This window comes from Chionomys nivalis, chromosome X (assembly GCF_950005125.1).
Source record: "Chionomys nivalis chromosome X, mChiNiv1.1, whole genome shotgun sequence".
Classification (NCBI taxonomy): Eukaryota; Metazoa; Chordata; class Mammalia; order Rodentia; family Cricetidae; genus Chionomys; species Chionomys nivalis.
The window spans coordinates 52,909,600-52,927,501 of NC_080112.1; the positions used below are offsets into that span (position 1 = coordinate 52,909,600).

Genomic DNA, 17,902 nt, shown 5'->3' on the forward strand with positions numbered 1-17,902 from the left:
GAGCAGTCAACCAATGGAATCGTATAGAAGACCCGGATTTTAACCCACAAACCTATGAACAACTAATTTTCGATAAAGGAGCTAAAAGTATACAATGGAAGAAAGAAAGCATCTTCAACAAATGGTGCTGGCACAACTGGATGTCAACCTGTAGAAGAATGAAAATAGACCCATATCTATCACCATGCACAAAACTCAAGTCCAAATGGATCAAAGACCTCAATATCAATCTGAACACACTGAACCTGATAGAAGAGAAAATGGGAAGTACCCTACAACATATGGGCACAGGAGATCGCTTCCTATGTATAACCCCAGCAGCACAGACATTAAGGGCAACATTGAATAAATGGGACCTCCTGAAACTGAGAAGCTTCTGTAAAGCAAAGGACACTGTCATTAAGACAAAAAGGCAGCCTACTGACTGGGAGAAGATCTTCACCAACCCCGCTACAGACAAAGGTCTGATCTCCAAAATATATAAAGAACTCAAGAAACTAGACTTTAAAAGGATAATGAACCCAATTAAAAAATGGGGCACTGAACTGAACAGAGAATTCTCATCAGAAGAAGTTAAAATGGCCAAAAGATACTTAAGGTCATGCTCAACCTCCTTATCGATCAGAGAAATGCAAATCAAAACAACTTTGAGATATCATCTTACACCTGTCAGAATGGCTAAAATCAAAAACACTAAGGATAGCCTTTGCTGGAGAGGTTGTGGAGAAAGGGGTACCCTCATCCATTGCTGGTGGGACTGCAAACTTGTGCAACCACTTTGGAAATCAGTGTGGCGGTTTCTCAGAAAAATTGGGATCAACCTACCCCTGGACCCAGCAATAGCACTCTTGGGAATATACCCAAGAGATGCCCTATCATATGACAAAAGCATTTGTCCAACTATGTTCATAGCAGCATTATTTGTAATAGCCAGAACCTGGAAGCAACCTAGATGCCCTTCAATAGAAGAATGGATGAAGAAAGTGTGGAATATGTATACATTAGAGTACTACTCTGCGGTAAAAAACAATGACTTCTCGAATTTTGCATGCAAATGGATGGAAATAGAAAATACTATCCTGAGTGAGGTAACCCAGACCCAAAAAGAAGATCATGGGATGTACTCACTCATAATTGGTTTCTAGCCATGGATAGGGGCCACTGAGTCTATAATTTGTGATCCTAAAGAAGCTAAACAAGAGGGTAAACCCAAGGAAAAACATATAGATATCCTCCCAGCTATGGGAAATAGACAAGATTGATGGGCAAAACATTGGAATCTTGGGGGGTTGGGTGGGATGGGTATGAGGGGTGATGGGGAGAGAAAAGTGTGAAGGAGAGGATGAGGGGAACTGGGGGAATCGGGATGATTGGGGTCAAAGGAAGGTTGGATTGGGGAGCAAGGAAACTCATACCTTAGGTAAGGGAGCCACCTAAGGGTTGGCAAGAGACTTGAACCTGGAATGGCTACCAGATGCCCAGGGCAATGTCCCCAGTTAGTTCATTGGGGCACCTGAGGATAGGGAACCTGAAATGAACCTATCCTATAATCATACTGATAAATATCTTGCATATCGCCATAGAACCTTCATCTAGCGATGGATGGAGATAGAGACAGAGACCCACACGGGAGCACCGGACTGAGCTCCCAAGGTTATAATGAGGGGCAGAAGGAGAGAGAACATGAACAAGGAAGTCAGGACCTTGAGGGGTGCACCCAACCACTGAGACAAGGGGGGCGATCTATTGGGAGCTCACCAAGGCCAGGTGGACTGCTACTGGAAAAAACATGGGATAAAACCGGACTCTCTGAATGTGGCGGACAATGAGAGCTGACGAGAGGCCAAGGAGAATGGCACAGGAACTTTCATCTGGCGATGGATCGAGAGAGAGACAGAGACCCAATTTGGAGCAATCGTCTGAGCTCTTAAGGTCCAAATGAGGAGCAGAAGGAGGGAGAACATGAGCAAGGAAATCAGGACCACGAGGCGTGCACCCACCCACTGTGACAGTGGAACTGATCTATTGGGAGCTCTCCAAGGCCAGCTGGACTGGGACTGAATAAGCATGGGTTGACCTGGACTCTCTGAACAAGGCGGACAATGAAGGCTGATGAGAAGCCAAGGACAATGGCACTAGGTTTCGATCCTAATACATGAACTGGCTTTGTGGGAGCGTAGCCTGTTTGGATGCTCACCTTCCTGAACCTAGATAGAAGTGGGAGGACCTTGGTCTTCCTGTAGAGCAGGGAATTTGGACTGCTCTTCAGTATCGAGAGGGAGGGGGTGTGGACTGGGGGGAGGAGAAGTGGAGTGGGGATAGGGGGAGGGGAGCAGGGGGAGGCGGCAATATGTGGGAGGAGGGGGAGGGAAATGGGAAACGGGGAGCAGTTGGAAATTTTAATTAAAAAAGAATAAAAAAAATGAGAGAAAAAAATAAAATAAAAGATAAATCTTATTAAGGTAGTCTACAAATTATTGAACTAAGCACAAAGAAAGTAAGGAATTAACGGAAAGAGAAGAAAGACAGTTTTGTGCTTATACATACCTTAAATTATCATAGTGTGTAGATATTTATTAAAATGTTTAAATGCACTGAAGAGATAGCTCAATTAGATATTTTATTCATTAATTTTCTTTGCCTTTTTATTTGACTGCGTAATTACTAAATGTTTATTATCAGAAGTAAATCAGGAATAAAGTGAACATTTTAGTTAGCATCATGAAAATGCTAGTTAAGTTAGAAGACGGAATTTAAATTAGTTAAACTTTATCTAATATTTTTGGTTGTGAGCCTAGCCTTTAACGGCTGAGCCATCTCTCCAGCCCTAGTTAAACTTTATCTAAGTAAACTAAAGTTATTTCTTATTCTGAAGTCATATTTTAAAGATTATACATGAAATGGTACTCAATATTATACTTGAAAATTTCACAACATTAAGACAAGAAGAACTAGAATGCACTATAATCAGCTGGTACTGACAGCTTTGTAGATCATGACAGTTTAACATTGCCAATATGATATATTTAATCCAAAACCACAGAGAAACCCTGTCTCGAAAAACCGAAAAAAAAAAAAAAGAGGAAATGCCATGTAACCCTTTTAATTTAGGAAAACACAAAAGTTTTAGAATTTCTCTCTGGCTAGTAAAGCCATGGTTTTTCAAGTTTGTGGAAGAGTTTAGAAGCTATGCTTGCTAATAAGATCTTAGGTTAGTTATGAACATGAAGGAAGACAAATGATGTTATCTTTCTAGGGACTGAGTTCTGTCACTAGAATCACTTTTTCTGATTCCAAAGATTTCCACTTCCAGGACACTCATGTTATCTTCTCAGAATGTACCTTTCTGTCCTTAGAAAGTCTGCTGCCAACCCCTTTCCTCTAGTTTATTTGTATAGTATAGCATGACTCTTTCACTACAAATCTTGATTAAATTCTATTAGTCTTTTTAGTACTTTGTATTTTCAACAGCTTCAAAAGATTCAGAGAAAGAATTGTAGCTATGTAAAAATTTAATAGCATGCTGCTTTGCTGTGGGTCTCTGCCTTTGTTTCCATCATTTGCTGGATGAAGATAAGCTAGCATGGCTAGCTTATGTCCCGAAATAATTATACCGGAATTGTATTTTTTTAATCACTGCCTGGCTCATTAGTTTCAGCCTCTTATTGGCTAGCTCTTACATATTGATCTAACCCATTTTTAATATTTTGTGTAGTACCACGAGCTGGCTTACCAGGAAAGATCTTAACCTGTGTCTGTCTGGAGTGGGAGAATCATGGCGACTCCTTACTCGGCTTCTTTCTCCCAACATCCTGTTCTGTCCACTCCACCTACCTAATTTTCTGTCCTATCAAAGGGGCCAAGGCAGTTTCTTTATTACTTAAACAATAAAACAACAGATAAAAAGATGACCCACCTCCATCATAAGATAGTTATCAATCTAACTACAGGGCAAGGCCAGTTCAGGCACCCTCTCCTCAATTGCTTAGGGTCTTAGCTAGGGTCATCCTTGTGGATTCCTGGGAATTTCTCTAGTGCCAGGTTTCTTGCTAGCCCCATAATGACTCCCTCAACAAAGACATCTCTTTTCTTGCTCTTATCTCAGTTCTTCCTCCATCTCGACTATCCTGTTCCCTCAAGTTCTCTTCCCGCTTCTCCCCTGGGAGGAGTGAGAATATGAGCAAAGAGGTCAAGACCATGACAGGGACATCCAGTGAAAAGTTTACCTGAGCTAATGAGAGCTCACTAACTCGATCCTGACAGTGAAGGAATCAGCATAGGTTCAAACTAGACCCTCTGAGTGTGGGTGACATTTGTATTACTGGGGCAGACTGTGGCGCCACTGGCAGTAGCACCAGGATTTATCCCTTCTATTTATACTGGCTTTTTGTGAACCTATTCTCTTTAGATGGATACTTTGTTCAGCCTGGATACATTAGGGAGGGCATGAAACCTTCCCTAAAGCAATGTACCTTGCTCTCTCTGAAGAGTGGATGGCATGGGGTGGGGCTAATTTGGAGTGGATGGGAGAAAGGGAGGAAGTAGGAACTCAGATTGGTATGTAAAATGAATAAATAATTTGTTTTCTTTTTTAAAAAATAAAAGAAATAATACAAAATTTAATAGTGTGTTGGCTTTGGGTCTTTATGGATTTACTGTGAAAAAATATGTATTTATCAGAATAATTGCCAAATTTGGTGTTGGTGATATATTCAAGAGAAGTATTTACTTTGGTAGCTAGGTTAGTATATTGAACTAAAGAGAAAAAAAAACATAATAATTACATTACATTAATTATTACTGATTTGTAATTATACAGATATTTAGTATCAAACATGCAGAAAACGTCATTTTTGTAAAACAAGGCATTATTCAAAATATAAAAACTTGTTCACATCTGGTCAGAATCACTAAAGAGTTACATGTGAACAGAAGAGTGAAGCATTTTCATGTTATTCTCAACAGGCATGGAAAGATCTTTCTGCTACCTCTTTCAAAATGTTTGTCTTCAGTAATTATTCTTTGCCTTTTTTATATATGAAAATATATTGTTTGTTTTTTTTTTTGGTTTTTTGAGACAGGGTTTCTCTGTGGCTTTGGAGCCTATCTGGAACTAGCTCTGTAGACCAGGCTGGTCTCGAACTCACAGAGATCTGCCTGCCTCTGCCTCCCGAGTGCTGGAATTAAAGGCGTGCGCCACCATCGCACGGCTCAAATATATTGATATATATCACTAAACTATTAGTCACATTTGAACATCCTTTGCAGGTATACCCATTATACTTATGATACATATTATACAACATCATATTCAATGTATCTCTATCTATTTATCTATCCATTTTTATATCTATATATATGTCTGTATTGTACATCACGATATATTCTTTTTAATGAACCACCTACGCATTTCCACTGTTTTTCACTTAGATTTATGAGACTTTTAAATACTTATACGACTTTTAAGTACTAGAATATTTAAAATTTTTCACAAAATATACATAATTATGTAAAGTGGTCAATTGTATATGGGCCAATAAAATTATTAACTGCACATATTTTCTATTTTTCTATTCACAAAGAATTGATATATATATATATATATATATATATCCATATAATGTAGCAACCTGGTTATTTTATTAATGGTGCGAACTAAGTAGCTCCAGATTATATTTACAACTATAAAGCACATTCAAACCCCATTAGTTTGAGGTTTTCTTCAACTGCCTACCCTGGCCAGCTCTGCTGGTCTGATCATTGAGCCCACAAGTTCCTTTAGTGAGGGATGGAAGTGAAAAAATTCACAGCACCAGTCTTTCTAAGCTGGTTGTGCATTGGATCGAACTTTACCAAGTGGACCCAGGTATATTCAATAGCCCCTTTCATAGAGCAGAAAGTGAAATCTGGGTTATTTATCTCATTACTCATGTTCCTTCTTGCTTTATCTTTATTATCCATGCTTTTCATTATGTATAGACTGATTAGTAATATGGTGAAAATAATTCCTATTCGCTGCCAATGCTTATGTTTTAACTTTTGCTATTGCTGTTCTTGTTTGTTTGATTGTTTTATGAAAGGTCTACACCAGGAAGGAAGCCTTGAAAGCAGGTTTGGATAAAACTGTCAGTCTCCAGAAAGACTTATCAGAGATGCATGAGTGGATGACACAAGCTGAAGAAGAATATCTAGAGAGAGATTTTGAATACAAAACTCCAGATGAATTACAGACTGCAGTTGAAGAGATGAAGGTAAAAGAAATCAGAGAAAAGAAAGAAAGAAAAACTGGAAAAATAACATCTTTGAAACTGTGATTCTGCAAAATGTGTACTTTTTATATTACTGTTCTTATAGGAACTTGGGAATGGTGTTTGTAGTAACTTTCAAAAAAGAACAGCACTTGCTTCATAAAATGATTACTGATTGAGGACAATTAATGGGTGTGAGATGCTATTTTGCTTTTAAAGCATCTGTGAGGAAGTATGTTTAATGTGCGAGATCTGAGTCATGAGAAAAAGCCAGTGTTCCAAAATAAATCATGGGAGTGCATTCCTGTCACAGGAAATACTTCTAGCAAAGACACTATGACAAATTGAGAAAGGAAGTAGTAAAGCACTGCCTACACAAAAGCGATAGATCAGAGGCTAAATAACTTGAGGTTCATTTGAGGCAATGGATAAACATCCTTTGCCACCAGAGTCGTGTGGGCAATGATAAGAATTTTTATTCTGAGTCAGCAGGGTAGAGCTTTCAAGGATTTCTCATTAAAGTCTATGATGATTTTCAATTTGATTGTGAAGAGGTTGCAATGAGACTAGCCATATTCACAGTAGGTATTTTTACGGTAACAGAGATCCTACTTTCTCTGCTAATCAGAAATATAAATAAGACAAACCCCCGATAGAGCAATTAATTACAGCTACTCATGTTTTATATGTAGTTGAACAACATGAATTGATTATATGCTGCCCCATTCTGTTTTGACCTATTATATTTTGGAATAACACCTTTTTAATTTTCAAAATTATTGTCACTTTTTGAGTTCCATCCCCTTATATCACAGTTCTTGGGTGACATTTTTTCTATTACCTTTAATTAAAGTCAATAAATACAATTTCAGATCTCTCAGAAGATCAATGTCACCTTAGCACCTGCTTTGTTTCTTGATGGATTCTTTTGTTTTGTACTCATTATCACTCTATCTACTTTGTATTTTTATAAGTACTCATGCTAACTGCTTGTGTTACTGGAGCAGCCAATATATATATATATATATATATATATATATATATATATATATATATATGTGTGTGTGTGTGTGTGTGTGTGTGTGTGTGTGTGTGTGTGTACATATATGTTTATATATATATATGTGTGTGTGTGTATGTATATATACAAATACATATGTATATACATACACACACACACATAGCCCAGTGAGAAACTGTTTTCCTGTTTTATTTCTCTGGATGGAGAGTAGTGGTGTGCTTCAAATTTTAAAATTGTAAAGACAATCCTAAAAGTAAGTGAGTGGTCCAATCAATTTGTTCACTTTGATTGGCATGTTTAAATAATTGGTCTAGTTGCACAATTGGTGCAGTATGCTGGAAAATTGAAAAAGAATGGCTCAGGCAGCCTCTGGCAACAGTAGCTGAGGGAATTGGCAAGGAAATTCAATTTCTTGAGGTTCTGCTTGCAAGTCAAAGAATTTCTTGAGGTCAGTTTGCTGTCTGGTGTGCAGTGATAGGGCTTCCGATAGATTTCTAGCTGTGCTCATTTGAAGAACAACTTTATTTCTATTGTTGCAAATGCCAGCAGAGTTATTTTGACATCTCTTTAAGAGAACAAACAGATATATTCTTTATGTTTATTTCTTCTGTGACATTAAAATGACACTACTGCTTGGTAACTTATTTTAATTTCTTCTGTCATAAAGGGACCTAAAGGGAGTTTTTGATGAGCAGCCTCCTACTTTGAATATTTTTTGAAGACTGTCATTGATTATATTCTAAAACTTTGTAAAAAAAATCTTTAATTTTATTTTTAACGTATGTTCTTTTATTAACATTTAACTACTCTAGTTTGAATTATGGAACTTAGGAAAACATGTAGTTGTAATATAAAGAAATAATAGAAATATACATTTGCTTAATCACTAAAGCGATGGTATTTGTACTAGAGATGGCATCAGAACGATCTGCATGATTGGTATAAATGGTTACTTAAAGGCTGGTGAGAGGACCTAGTGCAAAAGTGCTTGTTGCCAAGCAAGAGGACTCAAGCTTTTGGACCCATATGGTGGAAGGGGAGGACAATTTATCTATCACAAACTGTCTTCTGACATCCAGATGTATACACACATAAATGTAATAAGTAATAAATAAAATATATGATACTGTTCACATGATTCAGAATTTGGAATTCAATGAGTTTTAGGGTGTCTATGAAACATTTTCAGTAATTTTCCATTTAATCCCAATGACTAAATTTTTGACTAGTATAACCACCTATTAAAAAGGATCCGTCAAAATATTACTGATGGAAAAAAAATAAATAAATAAATAAAAATAAAAAAAATATTACTGATGAAAGGCAACTTATAATGTATATGCAGGTAATTTCTATGTATCTAACGATACACACACACACACACACATATATATGTCTAGTTATATTTATGTATATATGTATAGTTAGATGCACCAAATGCCAAAAGATACATTTTTGAAGATAGTATCTAAATTATATAAATTCCATTGTTAATACCTATCTGAATTTGCAAATTTTGTTGTTTCTTCCCAAAATCTCTACAACATTTAAACAAGTAGTCATAAAACATTGCATAAAAATTGTAAAATAAAGAACTATTTCTTACTCTTTAGACAGTTAATTATAGTTTGTATAAATAGTGATTGCACTTATGGAAGATATTATGATACTTCATTCTCAATCCACATCAGACTTTAGGCTAGTTTAACACAAACTATCAGAATGAAAAAGCATAATCCTAGAACCATTCACTTAAATCACTTGACTCTTTCTGAATGTTTAATAAAGGATAACAACATGTGTAAGGATTGGCATCAATGTACCAGTAGTGGCAAAGTGAAAGTTGTTGAAAATGTTTACATTACTATAGGAAAACAGGATTTAAATAGAAACAAACCCCAAGTTCATATGATGTCAAAAATTTTTACAAGAATGGACTGTTTTTCAAATATGAAAGTTGAAATCTACGGAGGCCAACATTTTATAGTTAAACTGTCTCGTATTTTTCTATTATAATATGTACTTATGGAACCTTTGAAATTAAACTTTCAATGGAAAGTTTAATTATACTGAAACTATAAATATATGACACAGCATTTTAAACCTCTCTTGTCCATGCCCTTACCATATTCTGAATTCTTCCCACCATTTGTATTTAAGCCCAAATTCTACTAGCCAAAATCTGTATTATTTTGCCTGGGTTCCACTTCAAAATTTTGTGACAGGCTACAAGTAATTAGGAAAGTAAAATTGTGTCTATTGCCTTTCAACCAATTGCAGAAAAATATGGGTATACAACCCTCCAATTCCCTCACCTATGAACACAATAATTCTGAGGCATCTGTTTCCCAGAGCTTTCCTTTAGAATTAATGTCTAATCATTAACTAAATTGGCTAGAATTATCTAGATCTTCATAATTTTCCTTTGCTTTCCTATACCCACTCCTTATTCCGGTAATGACATTTCTTTCACAAGCAACCTAAACTTTACTATTTATAGTCAGTATTGGTAAAGTCAGGAAGAATCTAAACTACAGATTGTCTCTCTCTTTCTCTCTGTCTCTCTCTGTATGTCTGTTTTGAAATGTATTTTCACATTACGGGTTAAGTATAAATAGCCTCCGACTAAATGACATATACTACTTTCTTCTGAGGATTATTCGGTTTCTTAAACTCTCTACAATGAGCAAAATAGGCACTGTGAGGAATCCTTCATAGTATGAACAAAACAAAAGTAGCTAAAAGATTTGTTTTAGTCTCAGACAGTGTTGAAGACCAACATAAGGGCTTTACTTAGATGGGTTATTTCCGATGAGTAGAGGTAACACTACTACACATTTGCTTACCTGTCCAGAAGGAAAACAAGAGTGAGACTGAAATCATGATTATTAAAGCCATTTGTCAGAACCAGGACAGGGGACAAGAGAGTGCTTTACACACTGTGCTTTATCCAGTGTGGATGTAAGATGTTTTGTACATGTATAATGTTTACATGTATATTACTAAGTAATCTTATTGGATTACACTTCGATGTGTGCAAAATGGACTGATCCAATTTTTAAACTTCATGAAACAAATTGTCTTCTGTAGGAGAATAGGAGGGATAGCTGTGAGATATCATACTTAACTTTCTAGGTTATTTCTATGTTTCCTAGTACTGAAGAATTTTTCAACAAAATATACCAAATATTGCATTAAGGAATTTCTGCCTATATTTAGTATCTTTTGATTTAGATCGTATCTTTACTATATTCAGTGTTGATCCACCTGAAAAATTTATAAGTGATCTTATTCATAGACTTCTAAATATTTTTAAAATCTAGTATTGAAATATTTGTTTCTTAATTTTTTGAAACTTTATATAAACATATGTATATATATATATATTTGACAGATATATACTAATGTACAGATAACTTATCAAATTCTTATTTTTTGAGACTAAGTTTCATTTTGCCTAAGGTGACCTCATATAACTATATATCCAAGAATGGCCTTAAGGTCATTTTCTTCTTGCTCTACCTCCAAAGAAGAGGGCAAACAGGTATATGACACCATACTTAGTTGAAACTATTATTATTAGAAGTCAATTATATTTTGATAGTATTTATTTCAAATTTATAATTATACATAAATCTGAAAATAATTGGAATAAGCATTAAATTTATGCTTATGAAGTATCCCAATTAGAGTGCTACTAGGAAGAAATTAGGTTGTCTATAATAATTAATATTGGAAATGATAATGTTGACTTGCTTTTAAGAGAATATCCTTTTCTTTTCAGAGAGCTAAAGAAGAGGCACTACAAAAAGAAACAAAAGTGAAACTCCTCACTGAGACTGTAAATAGTGTAATAGCTCAGGCTCCACCTGCAGCACAAGAGGCCTTAAAAAAGGAACTTGAAACTCTCACCACCAACTACCAGTGGCTGTGCACAAGGCTGAATGGAAAATGCAAAACTTTGGAAGTTAGTGATCTTTCTTTTTTTCTACCAGTTCTGTGTCAAATGGCTAGTAAGAACTTAAGTTTTTCTATAAAGCCATTTAAGCTAGAATTCCTTATCCAAACACTTACAACATGTATAAATTTGTGCCGATTGCTTAACTTGCATAAAATTGGATCAAGGTTGTGAATGATCATGATAGATTTTGTGCTGATGGAGAGAAGGCTCAGTATTTATGAATGTTTTCTGCTCTTCCAGTTGACTAGAGTTCAGTTTCCACCATCCAATGTAGGCTGTTCACAAGTGTCTGTAACTCAAGTCTTCAGTGGGCACTTGCACATATGTTATACACGGAAGCACCCACACACGGACAGAAATACAAAAAAAATCTTTTAAAAAAAGAATTGTATTTATTTTAATAAATTATTTGTTTTGAAAATAGCATTTATTTTAAAAAGAATAGCATTTTATGTTTAGAAATTAAGTTAACTGTATGACTAAAGTACATAAACAACAGTTATATTTTTCTTGGTATTGTTAGGTACAAAATTTATAAATATTAGAATATTATATATAATATTTTCCATATATATTAGTGTGCATAAAACATTTGAATGCATATTATCTTAATTCTCTTACATGTAAACACTCTTTGAAAAGTTCTCTTTTTATGATCATTTTTCATAATCACTAGGCTCCTACAGGCTACTTTATAAGACATAATGTGTAACTAGCTCCTTTTTGACATTTTCTATTTATTCGTTATCAGAAATCCTGCTTTTGTTTTCCCACTTGACTTATTCTCTAGATTATGTTTGTGTGAATATAGAGGAAGAATTCAAGTACCTCACACAGTTTCCAGCAGTAATTTTTATTTTTAAAATATAAAACGGAAAGAGGACGTAAACATCCAAATGGGTATGATTTCAACAACAGGATACAAGTTGAATTTTAAGTCCTTTATTCCCAGGCAGAATTATCTTGCGAATGTAATCAATAAAGGGTTCAATTACATGATTACTGTTGAAGAATACTGTTTTGTTAGTTTTACACTCTTTGAAATGTGGAGGCATATGCAGTTCTGAATGATTAGCTAGACCTTTAAATAATTTTGGGGTTTCGTGGTTAATAATTTCCAGCATGCATAGTCTTTCCCAGTTCCTTCTCCTCCATTTCTTCCTGTATGCCCATCAATATTGCTGTTTGATCCCAATTTCACATGTTCATTTCTTTTTTAAAACTTAGAGAGTCAACTTAGTGTTTCCAATATGTCTGAGGGCACAGGGCTATCTAGTTGAGCATAAGTAACCTCTTAAGGGCTCTTATCCTAAACTACCCTGACTTTCTTTTTCCAGTAGCCATAAATAGCCAGCCCTTCTCAGCAAGGGGTGAGACTTCTTTCATCTCTTCCCTCCTACCACAACTAAATGCTAGGATTTGTCTGACTTGATTCTATATGGGTCTTGCGGATGGTGTCTCAACTACTGTGACTTCATATGTGTGATATCTCTGATGTGCTCATCAAACAACTTCCTGTGAGTCATTCACTGACTCTGCCTCTTGCAGTCCTTCTGCACCATTTTCCACAATGATCCCAGAGCCTTGGGAGAAAGGTTAAAACTAAGGTTAGGATTTTATTGCTTTGAAGAGAGACCACGACCACAGAAAGTCTTATAAGGGAAGCATTTAATTCGATCTGGCTACAAATTCAGATGTTTAGTCCATTATCATCAAGACAGGAAGCATGGTAGCATACAGAAAGACATGGTGCTGGAGAAGGTTAGTTGAGAGTTCTACATCTAGATTAACAGTCACTGGAAGTGTACCCCACTGGGCATAGTTTGAATATATATGACCTCAAAGCATGCCTGTACAGTCAAATACTTCCTCCAACAAAACTACATCTACTTCCATAAGGCCATACCTCCTTATAATGCCACTCTCTAGGGGTCACGCATTCAAACACATGTGTCTATGGAGGTCATACCTATTCAAACAACAATATTCCACTCCATGGTGCCCTAAGTTTATTGTCATAATATAATGCAAACTGCATTTAGCCTAACTACAAAAATTCCCATAGTCTGTCACAAGCTCAACAATGTTTAAAAGTTCAAAGTTCAGAGTCTCTTCTGAAACTCATGCAATCTCTCAACTGGTATCCCCTATAAAATCAAAATAATAATAATAATAATATAATAAAACAGATCACATAATTCCAACATACATATTAACATTTCTGAACAAAAACCAGCTGGGCAAACTCCACACTCTGCATCTCCATGTCTGATATCAAAATGCTTTTCAGATTTAGATTATTGACTAAACTTCATTTTCTTGGGTTTTTTTTTATTTCTTTATAAATAATACCATCAAAATTTCCACTTCCTTCCCTCCTCCCATTTCCCTCTTGCTCCGCATTCACCCTCTTCCCCTCCCCCTCCAGTCCTAAGAGAGGGCAGGGTACCCTGCCCTGTGGGAAGTTCAAGGCCCTCCGCCCTCCATCCAGGCTTAGGAAGGTGTGCATCCAAATAAACTAGGATCCCAAAAAGCCAGTACATGAAGTAGAGACAAATCCCAGTGCCATTATCATTGGTTTCTCAGTCTGCCCCCATTGTCAGTCACATTCAGAGGGTCCAGTTTGATCACGTGCTTGTTTAGTCCCAGTCCATCTGGCTTTGGTGAGCTCCCATTAGATCTTGGGCTGTTTCCACTCCTTGTTATCAGCTTTCCTCAGCAGGAATCCCATGGTTCTGGCATATCTAACATCTTGGTTGTCTACAAGGCAGTTCAGGCTTCACCTTCACTTTACAAAATGGCTTTTCTGGGCCTCCATTCAAGAACATCCCTGACACAAGTCTAGTTTCAATGGTCTTCCTTAGTCTCAGGGGCAAATTCCATAGCCTCTTTCTTTTATCTTTAACACCAGAGCCACATGGCCAAATCTATTATGTTCTACTGCTACTGGGGCTTGAACTTGACCACCTTATACAATTATATCTTCACTAGCCTTCTATTTTTGATGATTTCCTTCACTGCCTCAGCATGACTGTCCTGGAACTTTCTCTGTAGACCATGCTGACCTTGAACTCAGAAATCTGCTTACCCCTGTATCCTGAGGGCTGGAATTAAATGTATGTACTACCACATCCACATCTGGACCTAAGCTGTCCTTTAATTCCTTTTCACAAGTTAGAAGCTTAGCTGGGTGGGATCTTGCCTTCAGGTTGCCCCTCTCTTTATTCCATTTAACATCAGGCTTTATGTAAATGTTTATCTCCTTTAAGGCAGGACTTTAGCTTCCTCCTACTTTCTGAAGTACCTTTTATCCTCAAATTGTATATTTTGTATTTTTCCTTACTATTTGCTCCTTATAGAGCTTCATAAAAGTGACCATTAATAATCACAAGACAGAAATCATTACAAGGCTGTTTTGAGATTTCTTCTACCAAATTTCTTTACTTTAGCCTCAGGCAGACTCTTAGGTCAATGGTGAAAATCAGCTACATTCTTCACCAAATATCACAAGGAAGATCTCTAGGCAACATATTAAAATTCTTCTCTGAATCCTCTAGAGACACGTCCCCACAGTTCAAATCACCCTCAACATTACTGTCATCCATGACCTACAAGTATGGCACATTAAAAAGTACTTAAAACATTCCACAGTTTTCCTAACCCCAAGTTGCCAAAACACAGCCAGTCCCCCAGGTTGTGATATAGGGACATCTAGTTTAGAGAAGAACATTCTTTCAATCTTCTGTGGTCTATACCTTGATGAGGTTTATGTCTTTGTGTTAAATACCATCTACTGTCAAAAGAACCTTCTTGGATGAATCTTGAAAGATGTACTAATCTACAGACTAATCTTCTAGGGGTCCATTAATTCTCTCTATATATTTATCTGAATATTAACAAAATGTTCTTTCCAAGAACTATGAATGACTTAGCTTTGGATTCTTGACCCTGTTAACATTTCTAGGCATAACTCCTGTCTTGTGGATTGATATTATTTCCAGTAAGAAAGTTGTTAGTTACTCTCACAACAGTAATGCCACTATTACACCAGTAGGCATGTCTTACTAGGCCAATCATTGTAGCTTGAAGGTTTCACAGCTGAGTAAGATTGGAGATTTTTTCTCCTATAATTAATGCATTTAGAACCTTCAGCACTATGAAAGATGAAAACTAAGGATGAAGCTTCATGCAGTCTTAGCTTAATTTCTAAGCTAAGAGTCAAGCATGTGGCATCTTCGTAAATAGAATCTTGACATTAAGATCTATAGGGACAAGCAAGAGCAGTGGGAATATGTGGCAGTGGATGGTGGTCTGGAGGAACCCACAGGCTAACAATACAAGGTAATCCTGAGGTAAAACTTATTACTGGTATTGAGGTGCTTATGTGACAGGCTGTGATATCCGTGAGAGGCATTGTTGCCATGTTATAGGGTAACTCAATTTCACTCATTTCATATATATATATATATATATATATATATATATATATATATATGAATGCTTCTTTAGTAGTAAATTTTTAGTTTGCTTTTTTCATACTCTTGTCTACCCTGCCTTCCCATCCCCGCCCTATTTAACATGCCTTTCGCCATTGGTCTCCATACAATCTAAATTCTATTTCTCTCTCTTAAATGTCACTTTTATGGTCTCTTAATTGCCAATGTTAGTTTTCTATTAACAAAAATTCTATTCCACTGTCTTTTGAATTTCTGTACTCACAAGAAGTCTACTGTCAAAGTAGTCACTTTATTATTATATTATTTTTTTTGCTGACCGTTAATTTCTCTTTGTCTGGCATGGTCTACAGTTCTGGTTTATTTTATGTGGGTATAGATATATATTCATGTTTTATTTTGTCAACTGATATATTAATGAGAATAGATATATTGCATCTTTCTATAGTGATTCTTTATTACATTTTTAAAGATTGTCTTTTCTACAATCTGCACACCATTTCTAAAAGCATTTTTGAAGATATCTGTGAATAATCTGTTTTACATAGTGTTTCTCAATTTTCTGATAAAATTTTTGTATTATTTCCTCTATCTGTCCAATTTAGACTAATTTACCAAGTCTGTGATTAACTTCCTTGTTTTTAACTGCTTGTGCTTTAAATCTGTTCATTTGTACACATATTTTTCTATAATTGCATGCATGAACCTTTTAACAAGTTCATTTCTGTAAATCTGACACTTTCTCATAATTTTCTGTTTTGTGTAATTATAGCTTCTCATTAAGACAATTGAAACATTCACCATCTGTTTGATTAAGTCTCACCTCACTGAATTATAAGAATTTAATAACTCTAGTTTCCAAATAGCTAAGTCAAACATGCCAAATTCTATTAGCTATCTAGTTTGGGGCTTTTTTCATAGTAATATTTTAATATTTACATCTGGTTCCAAATCTTTTTATTTGCTCTTAACTTTTAAATATTATAAAATTTAAATATTGATATTGTAGTTTGCACATTCTAATTTTCAGTAGTTTAATTTAATATTAGGAATTAAATAATATTTACTGAAGTGAGAATAAGAAAAATTTGATATTAATTCACCTCACCTTTCTAGGCTCTGAGTATTAATTTTGCAATGTTAGTACAAGTAAAAGAGGATATTTCTTCATAATGAGATCTTTTTCTTAAATTGCCATACTTATCTTTCCTTTTGTTAATGCCTAAGTATGTCTATGATAGTTATTCTGTTGCCATTTCTTATATTATTATGACTGATCTACCTCGTTTCCTGTTGATTTTATGTGCTTTATTAAAAAGATTGGTTGCTTTTATTCAAATGAATTTCCAGTCCCCTAAACTAAAAGTGTCTTGAGGTGTTCATGGTGGCATAAAATAATTTAACAAAATTTCTGGATAAGTTCTTCTCATATTTTTATCATACCCCCTTGAAAATTATATCCTATAGCAAGATGACTTAGTGGTTCCAAGACATTTTATTTAATCATTTTCTTTAACTCTTTGGCTATGGAAGAATTAGTCCTTCATTCCTTTCGTGAGTTGACAAATCAAAAAAGTTATCTTTGATTCCTCTCAACTGGAAATTCAAAGCCACTATTCCTTCCTTAATCAGCCAACTCACTAAACAGATGGTGCTCTCTTTATTTTTAGTTATTCTTTCTTCATGCAATATATCCCAACTTCAGTTTCCCTCTTTCTTTTTTACAAGTTCCTCCCACTCTCTACCTTCCCTTTCTCCCAGATCCATTTCTCCTCCTTTTCCCTTCAGAAAAGAGCAGACCTTACATGACATAATAAGTTACAATAAGCCTAGGCACAAACCATCATATCAAGACTGGACAAGGCAATCAAGTAGTAGGAAAGGGTCCAAAGAGCAAACAAAAGAATAAGAGGTATCTCCACTCCCACTGTTATGAGTCCCACATGAATACCAATGTAAACAACCACAACATATTTGCAGATGGCCTTGTTTAGAACCATATAGGCGCCATGATTTTTGGTTCAGTCTCTGTGAGCCCCCATAAGCCCTGCTTAGTTGAGTCTGTGGACCACGTTTTCCTGTTGTGTTTAAACCCTCTGGCTCCTACAATCCTTCGTCTTCCTGACTCATGGGTCTCCATGAGCTCTGCATAATGTATCTGCTCCTATCAGCTGCCTGAGAAAACCTCTTTGATGATAATTTGGCTAGACAAAAATCT

At 35.7% G+C, this 17,902-nt stretch overlaps 1 protein-coding gene across 2 annotated transcripts in view; it reads left to right on the forward strand.

Moving 5' to 3' along the window:
- Dmd (dystrophin) overlaps positions 1–17,902 on the forward strand; it is a 2,258,623-nt gene that overhangs the window by 906,479 nt on the left and 1,334,242 nt on the right. For both annotated transcript variants that reach the window (XM_057760244.1, XM_057760245.1), the window contains 2 exons: positions 6,081–6,251; positions 11,054–11,236. In XM_057760244.1, the coding sequence (XP_057616227.1) occupies positions 6,081–6,251; positions 11,054–11,236 (354 nt within the window). The remainder of the gene's footprint in view (positions 1–6,080; positions 6,252–11,053; positions 11,237–17,902) is intronic.